The 13377-nt window shown below is 35.5% G+C and overlaps 1 protein-coding gene across 1 annotated transcript; it reads left to right on the top strand.

Moving 5' to 3' along the window:
* The first annotated feature begins 1334 nt into the window (after positions 1-1334).
* LOC140810582 (photosystem I reaction center subunit IV, chloroplastic-like) lies at positions 1335-2262 on the top strand. Its single transcript, XM_073168426.1, has 3 exons — positions 1335-1658; positions 1846-1911; positions 1993-2262. Exons 1-3 carry the CDS (start codon positions 1404-1406, stop codon positions 2095-2097), a joined length of 426 nt encoding a protein of 141 aa, XP_073024527.1. The 5' UTR covers positions 1335-1403; the 3' UTR covers positions 2098-2262.
* Positions 2263-13377: the final 11115 nt, after the last annotated feature.

Below are 13377 nucleotides of genomic sequence, written 5' to 3'. Positions count from 1 at the left end.
ATAAATAACAGTAAAATAAATATTATTACTTTTGTTACCTTTTTCTTCTGTTTGGAGCTTAGAAAAATATGGAGGACTTTTAGAACTTCGTGCTGATAACATGTTGTGAAAAATTAAAAATTTATGGTAAAAAGTAAAAATGTCAAATTCTCAAAATTTACCAAACTACACACTTTATAAAAAATTTCACTCTCAACTCAATTGTGATTTTCTTCACAAATGAGAGATCTATTTATAGAAAATCTTTACAAATAATCCAAAAATAAAATACATCATTACATAAATCATCACACACAAATTTCTAATTTTTACATCTCTTATTTTCAACATTCAAATATTCAATACACATATTTTAAATATTATTTTTCAACAATAACCTCTGTTTTTTCTAATTATTATTGGCCTTTTTTGAAAACTCCCATATCGTCATCATTGGTTCCTTGTTAATCACTTCATGATCATGACCGACCCTCCATTTGCTCTAGCTGCATATATTTTAAATTTTTATAAAATATAATTATACTGAAGTATTTTTTTCTTGTATAAATTTTTATTTAAGTTTTTTTTCCTCATATGATTTCTCTAATATTTTTCTTAGCTCGAATGATTTGAGTAGATTTAATTTTAACTATGCATCTCAAATCTACTAAATTCATTCGACTTAAAATTAGAATTAACGATCTAAAATTAATCGTTTTGTTTTTTCGCTTCAAATTCAAATTTATTCTACAACCCAATCATGTTAAATTCATATTTTCATCTGAAGATAACCTAAAATGGTTTGAATAATAAATGTGTCTGAAAAATGAAATTCTGGAGTGTAATAATATATAAAGATCAAATTTAGTCGATACATACATCGATAACATAATATATATCAGCATCACATGTATTTATCAATCGCCTAGAGACATAACATACTTATAACTAGTATTTTATATCATATAACTATATTGCTAAATTTTTTGTCTTATTATTATTATTATGATCATCTTGAACACAATGCAATTTTAAAATGAAATTTGGAAATTCAATTTTCATGCCCATTGCGTTTGAATACGAAGTTTATTGTTATAACACAAACTCGAAGATAAACTTTATGATTCAAAAAATACATTTTCAAGAAATATTGAAATGAATAAGAGAAAATAAAAAAAAAGGGAAGGGGGAATATGACATTATCCGAAAGAACGGGATATGGCGACCACGTTCCAATTCTCTCATTGGCCAATTCAACGCCAAGAATTAATCACAGCCCTGGAACAAAGATATCTCAGTAACCCAAACCCCTTCCCTCGCTTGAACTTTATTTTATTTCTGTATTTGTACAACAAATAAATAATAATATTGTACAAACTTCAGAATCCATATATATATATCAAAGAAATTTCAGAAAAGAAGCAATGGCGACCTGTAGCATGGCGGCAGCTTGTGGATTTGTGGTGGCACCGAATATCACCACCAACACAACCGCCCTTAGACCCGGCATGGTTTCCTTCTCCACAAAGAGAAACTTCAACCAGTCGAGGTTAGTGGCCCGCGCCGGGTTGGAACCGGCGGATGCACAACCTGATCCTGAACCGGCACCGGCACCGCCAGCAGAAGAGGCTAAAGCAGAAGCCAAGCCAGCACCCGTTGGCCCTCCTAGAGGTGCCAAGGTGAGTAACCATACACCTACTGAAACTAGTGTTTTTTAAATTTGATTTAATCATTTGAAATGGAATCTAAGTTATTATATATTCATACATTTGGTAAAAAGTCAGATTTTTGAATAATTGAAATTTTTTTATTAACAGTACTCTTAGAAGAAAATCATATAAATTAGATTCATGATTGGGCTGGCAGGTTAAAATTCTGAGGAAGGAATCATACTGGTTCAAGGGTACTGGCTCAGTTGTTGCTGTTGACCAGGTGAGATTTTATACACACACACACACTCTCTCTTTTATGTTAATGGAACTAATATTAAATTTATGTAATATAAATGTGCAGGATCCAAAGACTCGTTACCCAGTGGTGGTGAGATTTAACAAAGTGAATTATGCGAATGTATCGACAAACAACTATGCATTGGACGAAGTTGAATTGGTTGCATGAGCTCACTTTGTATCGTATATTATATTAGTCTTTTATTCTTAATTTTGTATCAAACTTTTTATTTTTGCCATATTTTTTCTTGCATATTTTCACTTGTGCTCGTTAACTTGATTTGTCAATATGTTTTCAATTTTTTGAGTTAATATTACTTGGTTTATTTGTGAAGGGCACTTGTGAAATAACAAGTGAGTTACTGATACAAGCATATTTTACATGGTGGAGAGTCAGTTTTTAAATATATGAACGCAACATGAGCACACGAGGCCAATATAATATATGTAATCGAAGGGTCTTGGTTGATAGAGTAGATATACACCGAGACAATTTGTGATTTGGATTTTTATAAAAAATATTTTTATTTTAATAATATTTTATGATTCTATCCAATTATGACATTTAATTTATCTATATACTAATGCAAGTTGCATAGACAAAGTAATTGAATATACTAGAGGTACCATGAAGTTTGTCTCGCAACGTAAGATCATGAAACTTATTAAGAATTGTAATATATATTCTAAACAAGTTCTTAATCAAGCGGTCGTCTAAAATAAGGATAAATGTCGTTTGAGATTGAGGCTAGCATATGTGACATAAACGTTATGTTCAACTGGCAAGAGCATGGAGATGTCCATTCATACAGATAATGATCATTTGATGATGCATTGAACAACCCTCCCCGAACTGTCCAAGTGGTTCTCACTTATCGAGTCGAATAGTCCTCGGTTATGGTTGTACATCATTAGTCTTTTGACCTGTGAAAATGTAAGGGCTATAAGTACTAGCATGTACTTTGATCCGCTTACCGACTCCATTAAAGGATATCAAGTGACGAGGTTGAGTGTAGTTTCGAAATGCGTGGGAGAAAATGCATTGTATTAGGGGATTCATCAGTTTTTGCCTACAAGTGAAAATATCTTATGTGATTTGATAAGTTAATAGTGCAAGGAGTCTCTGGTCGGAGCAAGACATGTGTTTTTAAGGAAATATGTTTTCCTTTTCACATAGCATATCATGGTTATTACTCAAAGATACATCACATCATTATCAAATTCAAATGCAACTCTCGATATACTAATGTTTGCCGATTCGATTGGGTTGAATGGACCGTACTATACGCTAACCATAATTAAGATTCTTGCATGCACTATCAGTGGTACCTAGGAGATAATGAGGTGATGCTACTAGATGCTTTTACCATGATCTGATGGGTGCAATCAAGCTTGAGATATGACATTCTTGATCAATGACTTGATGAAAAAAATGAAGTTAATTAGGGTAAGCCCGAACAAGAATAAATGTTATTCCGAATCACAAGAAGTTGTGAACTATGTCTAGATGTTTACTTCAACCATTTAGAGTCACACAAGCATCAGATTTTTCATTCCTGTTGAGATAGTTGTTAGAGTAGTTGCCTAGCAAGCCAACTTGTGGCTCGAGCTTTTGTTGACTTGTAAGATCCAAAATAAGATGATGTAACCTAACTGCATGCGAATCTGGGGAAAATGGAAAATGACTAATTAAAGGGTTTTAATTGCATGAATTAAATATAGGGTGTATGCTTATATGTTTAAAATGAACTTTTCTACATGAATGCATAAAACTATATTTTAAAAGCTTATTCAAGACGCGATTGAGAACAGAGACTGATGACTGAAAAAGAGAATTTATTTTTATTAAATAATTATTTTTAATTATTTAAAATATGGTATATGTTATATGGTATTTTCGAAAATGAAGTGTTTCGAAGTGATTTTATACGCCTAGACGTATTTTAAAATGGTATTCGATTTTCGAATAAAGCAAAAAAATTTCGAGAACTCGGTTAATATTTTCACAAACTTTCCTGAACAAAATATTTTAAATATTTATTAATGGGTTTAATGGACATATTATACTAGGTTAATAGGTCTAAGCTTATACTAGGAGTTTTAATTAACAAATAAAAGCCTAAAACCTCCCCCCAACCCACACAAAACTCTTGCCCCTCCCCCTCAACATAATACTAGGACTCTTCATCAACAATAAACCACACACCACACGAAATTTTTGGAAGGAAACTCACGTGGAATCGAAGGAAAATCACCAAGGTCCTCGCTACGTCGATGTTCTTTGCATCTCAACTCTTTATCGTGCTAATAAACGCAAAGGCACACCTTAATCTTTCTTTCAAATATCTTTCACACCATATTATATATATTTATTTATGTCTCGATGATGAATATGATGCACCACTTTATTTTCGTTTTTATGGTTAAACATGCATAGAAGTAGAGTTTTCTTTTTTTAAAATTCTTTCTAATGATGCACAAAGATGCTGCCATGGTAAGGGAACCTGAAGGGATGTTTTCAACATGTTTGAGGTCCAATACAAGAAAAACAGCCTTCAACAACGCACATACGACAACGGTTTTTACTAAAACCATTGTTAAAAAGCTTTTAACAACGATTTTAGTGAAAACCGTAGTCGTATGTGCATTTTTTAAGCAAAAGACAACAATTTTATAAAAACCGTTGTCTTTTGGGGGTCAAACACAATGGTTTTTAGGGTCAATAACAACAGTTCTATAAAACCGTTGTCTTTGAGCGTTTTTTAGGATCAAAGACAATGGTTTTCTAAAACCGTTGTTGATTAGGGAGTTTTTTGGACAATATTTAGCGACGGCTTTTGCTGAAAACATTTTGTTAAGGGTTTTGCTGAAACCACTAATTTAAAAATAGCAACGGTTTTACTGAAACCGTTAATTTAAAAATAGAGACAATTTTGTTAAAACCGTCGCTAAATTTAGTGACGGTTTATAATTCGTCGCTATATATAAGTAAAACCTTCGCATGTTTTAAATTAGCGACGATTTCAAAGAAACGTCGCTAATTTTACCGTCGATTTCAGCAAAACCGTCGCTATTGTTAGCAAAACTGTTACAAATTTAAAATATGTGACGGTTTTGCAATTACCGTGTCGCAAATTTTCTATAAATAACCATACTTTCGGTCCATTTTCCCGTACACCATTTCACAACATTTAAAAGTTTTCTCTCTTACACGATTTTACCACTTCACAACACTTAAAATTTTTATTCTACCACGATTTTACTTTAGATTTTGGGTAAATTTTTTCTGTTGGAACTTTTCAAGTTCGCAATCTTAATTTTGATATTAACAAAACTTGTTATTGTGTTTCTAGCATATTTACACAAGTGTGAAGTTGCAAACACAAGAAGCAAGCTGAAACCGAATTCTGCACAAACTGAATTTCTGGCGAGCTTCGGTATTTTGATGATATCTCTCAACTGGATTATCCAAATGACAATCCGCCAATTGTACTGATTAGAAAACGTAATTTGGAACAAATCGTATTTCATGTCAGTTTGGCAAAATCGGATGTTATCATGGTCTAACTGATCGCTCAATTACCGAACTGATCACACGAAAACAGCAATCAGTTGTGTTTGAGCAGCTGTGGTATTTTGGTCATATCTCTCAGCTCGGTTATTGAAAAGAAGCGATTCAGTATGCGTTGGAAAGATAAGACAAAGATCTACAAATCATTATGAGAAGTCAAAGTCTGAATCGAAGCTTAAGATGCTGATAAATGGCGATGAAGCTACTGGTTCTGCACCAACTGAAATCAGTTAGGCTGATTTCAGCAAACCAGTTGAAACTCAACTGAACCAGACCTGCTGAACTGAACCAGCTGCTGACCTGCTGACCAGTTGAACTGAACGATCAGTTGAGTTGACCAGAGTTGACTAGTTGACCAGAGTGGACTAGTCGGGAAAATGCCCAGCAAGCTGAATTTGATCGTTGCAATCTCGGAAACAGTACAGAAACTTTTCAAACGGTCATATTATTGTGTCTAACGTATATATCAGTGTTGGAGCTTATAAATACAACATATTGAAGATCAAACAAGAGCTTTGGAAGGGGATTCAAAGCATGGGCAGTTAGCATGAATATATCAGCTAGTTGAGAGCACAAGCGCTTGTGTGAGGATACATTTGAGATGTACACTGTAACTGATAAATTCCTCACACACGAGCACTCACATATACAAGAGAGTTGAACTTCAAAGATTAGTTGAGTGAGTCTTGCACAAAGACAATAAACTTGTGTATGTAGTCTTTGCATATGAGACATTAAACAATATGCTGATTGTGAGGTGCTGCCTACAATCGTGAGTTCTAGGAGTTCAGTTTAGGCAGTGGGTAAGTCCTAGCTAAATGGGTTTGTACAAGGTGTTGTATAAATCAAAGTCTTCTAGTGGATCCTTCCCAAGGGGAAGAAGGGGTGACGTAGGAGTGTTGAAATCTCCGAACATCCATAAACAAATTCGTGTCTATTTGTTTATTGCATTTACTTATCATTTCCATTAGTTTTAAAGATGCATTGTTGAAGCATTTTATGTGTTCTTCAAATACCAAAATATTGTATACCAAGTGTTTGATAAAATGCTTCAACTGAAATACTTTTACTCATTCAACTTGCATATATTTTAAATGCTTTACAAAATATTTAATCGGTTTCTACGAAGGATTATTTCGAGTATCTTCCGCTTGGTTTTTAACCAAACTCGATTTAATTCATCGGTGTTCAATATTTCAAGAACCGAGCTATTGTAGCTCAACGGTGATCCCCCTAACCGATCCCAACATTTTCGCTTTAATTTTTGATAAACTTTTAAGTGTTAGTTAAGATCATGAATATTGTTAGCATAGTCAAATTGTAAGTTTTTTTAGATTTATTAAATTATTAAAAGTAGTTTTTTTTTTTATTTTACTGAAAATATTAGCGAAGGAAATCATGAAAATTTAGCGACGGAAATTATAGCATACCGTCACTAATTTTAGCAACGGTTTTGCGACGGTTTTATGCAAAACCGTCGCTAATTTTATTTGCGATGGTTTTAAAAAATCCTTCGCAAATTGTAACTACAACAACAGATAAAAACCGTTGTCTTTGAGCGCACTCTTTAACCACAGGGGCTTTAACAACGGTTTTACAAGACCTACGACAACGGTGAAAATCCATTGTCGTAGTATTTTTTTTGTAGTGGTCTATAGATGAAGGTTTAAGGGCTGGACAGTAGGGTAAAGCATGTTGAATGAAAATTGGAATTTTGGTGGACTAGGGTTTCGACGAGGAGACCTTGGGAAGAACGAAACTTAGCTGCTGTTAGTGTGCGTTCATGGTCCTATCAGGGTCTATTCATGGTCCTAGATGGTTCAAGGGAAGGATGGGTCGAAAGCTAGGGAGAAGCCGCAGCTATGGATGGTTGTGCATGACTTATGGACGCTGTTGAGATGGCTGGGCTCGTTTTGGGCGTTAAACTTGGTCCAGCAGATTTCTGTGGGCACGGTCAGGGTCCTAGCAGGGTGGTCTAGGGTCTAGTCGTGGTGGACAAGGGCCATGGTTGAAGCTTGCATGGTTAGGATGGCTAGGGTTCGAAAATAGGAGCTAGGGTTTGGTGTAGAAATTTTCAGTACGTATCCTAGGTTGATCTAAGGTCTTAATGGGCTTGAATTGGGTTGAATATGGTTTAGTTAGGTGTTATTAAGCTTTGTTTCAAGTTTGGTAAAGGTTGGTTAAGTTTGGAGTCCATACGTGTCAAAACCGGGATGTACGTCTAAGTTTAAAAACGAATCGAAGAATTTATCGAAAACCTAAATTTTAAGCCTAATAATATTTAAGGGAGTGTTTGAAGGTAATATGATAAGTTTGGAATGATTTGAGACGTCGTTTTAAGGTCTAGGGATAAATATGGAAAGTTATGCTTCTAATGGTAAAACGGTCATTTTAAACCTGAAAAATGATAGACGTCCTGACAGTGCCCTGAATTCTGTAAATAATGTTAAAATGTTTATTTTAAATGTTTATGAAATAATATGATGAAACGTTAATTTTAAAATACATGTTGCATGCTTGGTTTAAAAGAAAATTGATTTATATATATACATGAATTTTGTAAGTGATGAATATATGAAAAGTTGAAGGAGGTAAAGTGATTGTGACTAACACGAAGATTCAATTATATGATTGGAGATATCGTGTGGGAAAAGGCCACCAGAGGGAGCCCGTTTACGGGAGAAGGCACAAAGGGAGCCCGACGATCGTATTTCCATCGGCATGATATGATAGGCCAAGGCTCAGTTGACGGATGAGAGTGTCGTTGATGTCCCCGCCGCCTAGTATTGTAGTTACACGTAGATGGATCATTCGACCTTCAGCTGATACGAAAGTCACAATTAACGATATTCAATAAAAGGAAAACATATACGTATATGAAGAAAAAGAAAATGTGTATGATGAAAAATAAAATGTCTATGATGAAAGGAAAATTGTTCAAGTTTATGCATGTTCCTGAAAAACTATTTTAAGTAAAATTATTTTCACTTTGTGTGTGATTGTATATGTATTACTTGTTATCATGGTTAAGGTTTGCTGAGTCAATAGACTCACTAGGTATGATTGATGCAGGTGAGCATGATGTTGATGTTAGTGAGGGACTTGATGGTTGATCTTGCTGGACAGAAGGTGTACACAACCCGAGGACAAGCGCTAGTGTACCTTCAGTCCAGCTCTAGTTTTTCCGCACGTACGTTTCTGATTTACATTTATGATTTATGTTTAAGACTTATGCTAAATGATTTGAGTTACTTTAAATATTTTATGTCTTATGATGATTCTGAGATGTTTTTGAGAGGATATTAGAGTTAAGTTATTTTTGAAAATGTTAAAGTTAGTTTTAGATGACGATTTACGATTGTGTGTTTCGAATTACTTTCTTTTGGCTTTTTAAATAATAATTGGTTGATTTATTTTTAAATGGTGCAAAAGTACTTTTAAATATGTTTATATATAAGTATGGATTAGGCTGAGGGGATATTAAGAAAAAAAATTGTAGTATATTTTAAAGAAAAACAAGTAGTGGACATTTAGGTGGTATCAAAGCGGCGTTCCTGCAAAGGGTTGTGCCATCTCCAAATTTAGGAAGCTCAGTCGTCAAATCTCAAGTCTGTAAGTTTAATTGCTTTACATGATTTTTATGATGATACATGCATGTTTACATTGTTTATACGTTTATGTTACAAGTTTAAAATATTTTGAGGTTAAACGTTATATATGCTTAAAATTGCTCAAAAAGGAGATTAGTAAATGATGCATTGTTAGAAACTTAGATTTAAATGCATGTTAGTTATGTTTAGAATTTGGAAAACGTTCAGATATAATATCTTCTAGACTCCCACCTAGTACTGATAGGCAAGCTGAGAATACTGAGGATAGTCAAGGGAATGCACCCCACCTCCTAATGGGGATGCTGTTATTCGTGCACTGGTAGGCATGACTCGCTTTTTTGAGCAACAGCTTCAGCAGGCTCCGAGACCATAGCTGAATGTTTATGATCAGTTCCGGAGGCTAGGTCCGAAGGAATTTTCTGGCACCACCAACCCGTTTGCTGCTGAGCGTTGGATTCGATCACTTGTGGTGCACTTTCGTTATTTGAATATGGGAGACGCTGACCATGTTAGGTGTCCCCCACGTATATGCTTAGAGATGTTGATTCCCTTTGGTGGGAAGGGGCTATACATGGGATTGATCTAGATACATTTACTTGGGCTCGATTCAAGGAAATATTCTGTTATAATAGTTCAGTGCTGATGTTCGAGGACGCTTGAAGAGAGAATTCATGAGTCTCCGCCAGGGAGACACAACTGTAGCTGAATTTGTTATGAAATTCGATAGGAGTTGTCACTTTCTGCCCCTCATTGCTAGAGATGCTGCGGAGAAATTAAGGCATTTCATGGATGGCCTTCGACCTACCATACGCCGTGATGTGATGATGATGCGACCAACGGATTATGCAGCTGCCACTGCTTATGCATTACAAGCTGAGCAAGCCCTGAAAAATATTGATTATTAGATGCAATGCAAGATGCGGCAACACCAGCAGAGCTCTCTGTAACGAACCGTATTCTACACAACTTAAAATTTGCGGAAAAATTAAAAATTTTCTTAAATAAAACATTCATACGGTCGTCACTCAACATTCATAAAAATAAATCTCACAATCATCTGTCACCAATAAAATTTTTCTAAAAGAAACTGTCTCAAAACGTCTCACGTTCGAATCAAAACATCAGAGTATTTTAAAAATTTGCATAAACATAAACTTGCGGTCCTCGGGTTTAGCCTGCCACTCAGCCCAAGCCTGCCCCTTGGTCATCACCTCCTGTCTCCTCAACATAGTCACCTGCATCGATCAAGTCTAGTGAGTCTAAAGACTCAACACGTATAAACTGGAATAACGAGTACTACATAATAAAGTCGCATGCAACTTTAAAATAGGACATACATAATTTGAAACGTGAACTTGCGCATTAAAACTTGAACATACGTACATACGTACTTCGACGTGCCATAACTTAAACTTTTCATAAACATGCTGCATACTTGAACATACTTTAACATACATAACTTCATCATTTTGCGTAGAGGATGTTTCAAAGCAAGTGACCCGTAACATAAATGAGCCTGATCAGACTATACCACAGTACTGGGCTGACAGGGACGTATCCACTGCCGCATACATAAGATCCCTGTTCATAATTTAACAGGCCAGTTGATCCACGTTCATAATTTAACGCTTCACAACCACGATCTAACCCGTTCATAATTTAACGGGCGGATTGGTCCCCGTTCATAATTTAACGCTTTCCAATCCTAACATGATTTGGTCACAAGACATTTAGCATACCTCAAAAACTTAAAATGTTTTCTTGCACGTCATACATACTTACTTGGCATTGAGGGATTCGTTGGACTTCGATCGGGGCCGTTGCTGCAACATACTAACATAAACTTGTATGCTCAACTCACATAACTTAACGTAGAAATCATACTTACTCTCGAGTTCGATCATTACTTAGGACGTTCTAAAATTTCCCATGACACGACCTCGATAATCCTTGCCCTAAATCATGACATCAACCTCAAAACAAACTATATTATTTTTCCCAAAAAAATAGAAGGACACGGACCCCGTACCTACATCCGTGCATGGGTCCGTGTAGGTACTGGAAGTAGTCACCGAAAGGAAGCAAAGGCACGGACCCCGTGTCAGGGTCCGGGTGAGGGTCCGTGTAGATACTGGAAAGAGACACTAAGTGAAACCCAAAGGCACGGACCCCGTGCCCTCATCCGTGTAAGGGTCCGTGTAGATACTGGAAAAAGACGCCGAGGAGAAAACAAAGGCACGGACCCCGTGTCAGGGTCCGTGTACGGGTCCGTGTACCCACTGTGATCGCGAACTTACGAAAATTCTGAACACCCAATGCTTATTCTTCTAGACTCGATTATACGGGCCAAGCACCGACCCCTCGAGACTCATCCTAGCATACCATAACAAAATCCAAATTGTACAAACGTTTCAACACAACAATGTTCGCTCTATGACACCCACGACCCAAAATACGGCAATTGACATCAAACTGTTTCCTACGACTTCTCATTAGTTTGAGTGCCTATCGACATGAAACGTAACCTCAAAAACACTCTTAACATCATTACTAACATACCCGTACGCAGCAACAATCGCCCGTCGATTTCCAACGAAGCCTGCAACTTAAAACTTCAAGAAACGTATCAATAACATAATTTTCTGAAAATTTCAGTTTGCGCAGTCGCACGGAAAATATCATAACTCACTCATTTTTCGTCCAAAAATTTCGAATCATATATCAAATCGAAGGTATCGAAGAGTTCTACGTTTTTGCCGTTGAAAGTTTTCCCAAAATATGAACAGAAAAATCGCAGTTTTGACACGAACAGTAAAAACGAGTTTTAGATCTAAAATTTTTCCTTCGCAATTGATCCGATTCATGATCCGCTCAAACTACTATCATGATACCTAACTTTTACGCATAAAAATCAACGCAACACATAATATGACTTGATCGACACAGCAAGAACAGAATATACGTGCCTTTTTAACGATGAACGTTACCGAACGGCGTTACCGAAGCGGAGATGGGAGCGAGGTTGATCCGGGACGAACGTGGCACCGATTTCTTGCAATAAAATCCACCGAAACTTGCAGGGAAAAATAGTAGGGGAGGGGCGGCTGCTCGAAGGAGAAGAACCCTAAACTTTTCTATCTTTTAAAAATCTGAAAAATAACTTGTATGTGTGTTGTGTGTGTTATACGTGAGTTTTAGTGTGTGTAAAAGTGGGTTTGTGTGTGTGCGTGGGTATTAAATAAATTAGGAGACTAACTTTTGTTTAATTAAAATAATAGTCTACTAATCAAAACACTAACTCACACTTAACTTTTAAATAAAACTCTTTAGTTAAAATATCGCACACCATACTAGATTTTAAAAGTTTAAAAGTCTTAAAATTACTTAATAATTATCTTATACTTTAAAATACTAACATCTCATAAAATACTAAATCTTAAAAGTTTTAAACTCTTAAAATTTGCTAAATAAAGATTTAGGATCAAAAGTGCTTAAACTCACTAAATTATTTAAAATGCCCCCAAACTCAACTAAAAATAAAATACCATCTTTAGAATTGCCAAAAATCGTCACCGGGTCTTTTCCTCAATCCCGCCTCGAATGAACGCCTGAAACATGAAACTCAATAGACATTTTAACGTGCCTCTCATAACATAATTTAATTTAAAATAATGCATTTAAATAAATTATGCATGACTAAACTCTTTTAAAAAAATTAATTTAAATGATTTAATAATTAAATGAATGCATGGGTTATACGTGTATTAAATTTTGGGCACTACACTCTCAGCCTAATAAGAAGCCATTTATGGGAACTACTAGAGCTCCAGGGCTGCAGAAGCCCCAAGGGCAAGTGAAGAAGGAGGGACAACCAAAGCCACTACAACCTGGAACACCGAAACCTGTAGAGAGGCCATTGTTCAAAGCGTGACTTCGTCAGCTTCTCGCACCTGGCAGTTGGCATAACCCTTTACAAGAACACTACTCTGATACCATGTGTAACGTACCCTACTTTTAAACATATTTAAAATTTACGGAAAATAAAAAATTTTCTTAAATAAGTAATTTTCCTTCAAAATGCAATAAAAATTAAATACTTGAACAAATATTTAAAATATAAACAAACTTGCAATGAGCACTTGTTTAAAACAACATAAAGTAATTTCTAAAAAAATCAAAGTAAACAATTTTATCATGCATTAAATAAAATCCTTGAAAACTACGGCGATCCTCGGGTTAGTCCTCTGCCCAGTCCGAGCCATCTCAC

This window comes from Primulina eburnea, chromosome 13 (assembly GCF_022965805.1).
Source record: "Primulina eburnea isolate SZY01 chromosome 13, ASM2296580v1, whole genome shotgun sequence".
Classification (NCBI taxonomy): Eukaryota; Viridiplantae; Streptophyta; class Magnoliopsida; order Lamiales; family Gesneriaceae; genus Primulina; species Primulina eburnea.
This window is presented reverse-complemented; position numbering and strand designations above follow the sequence as displayed.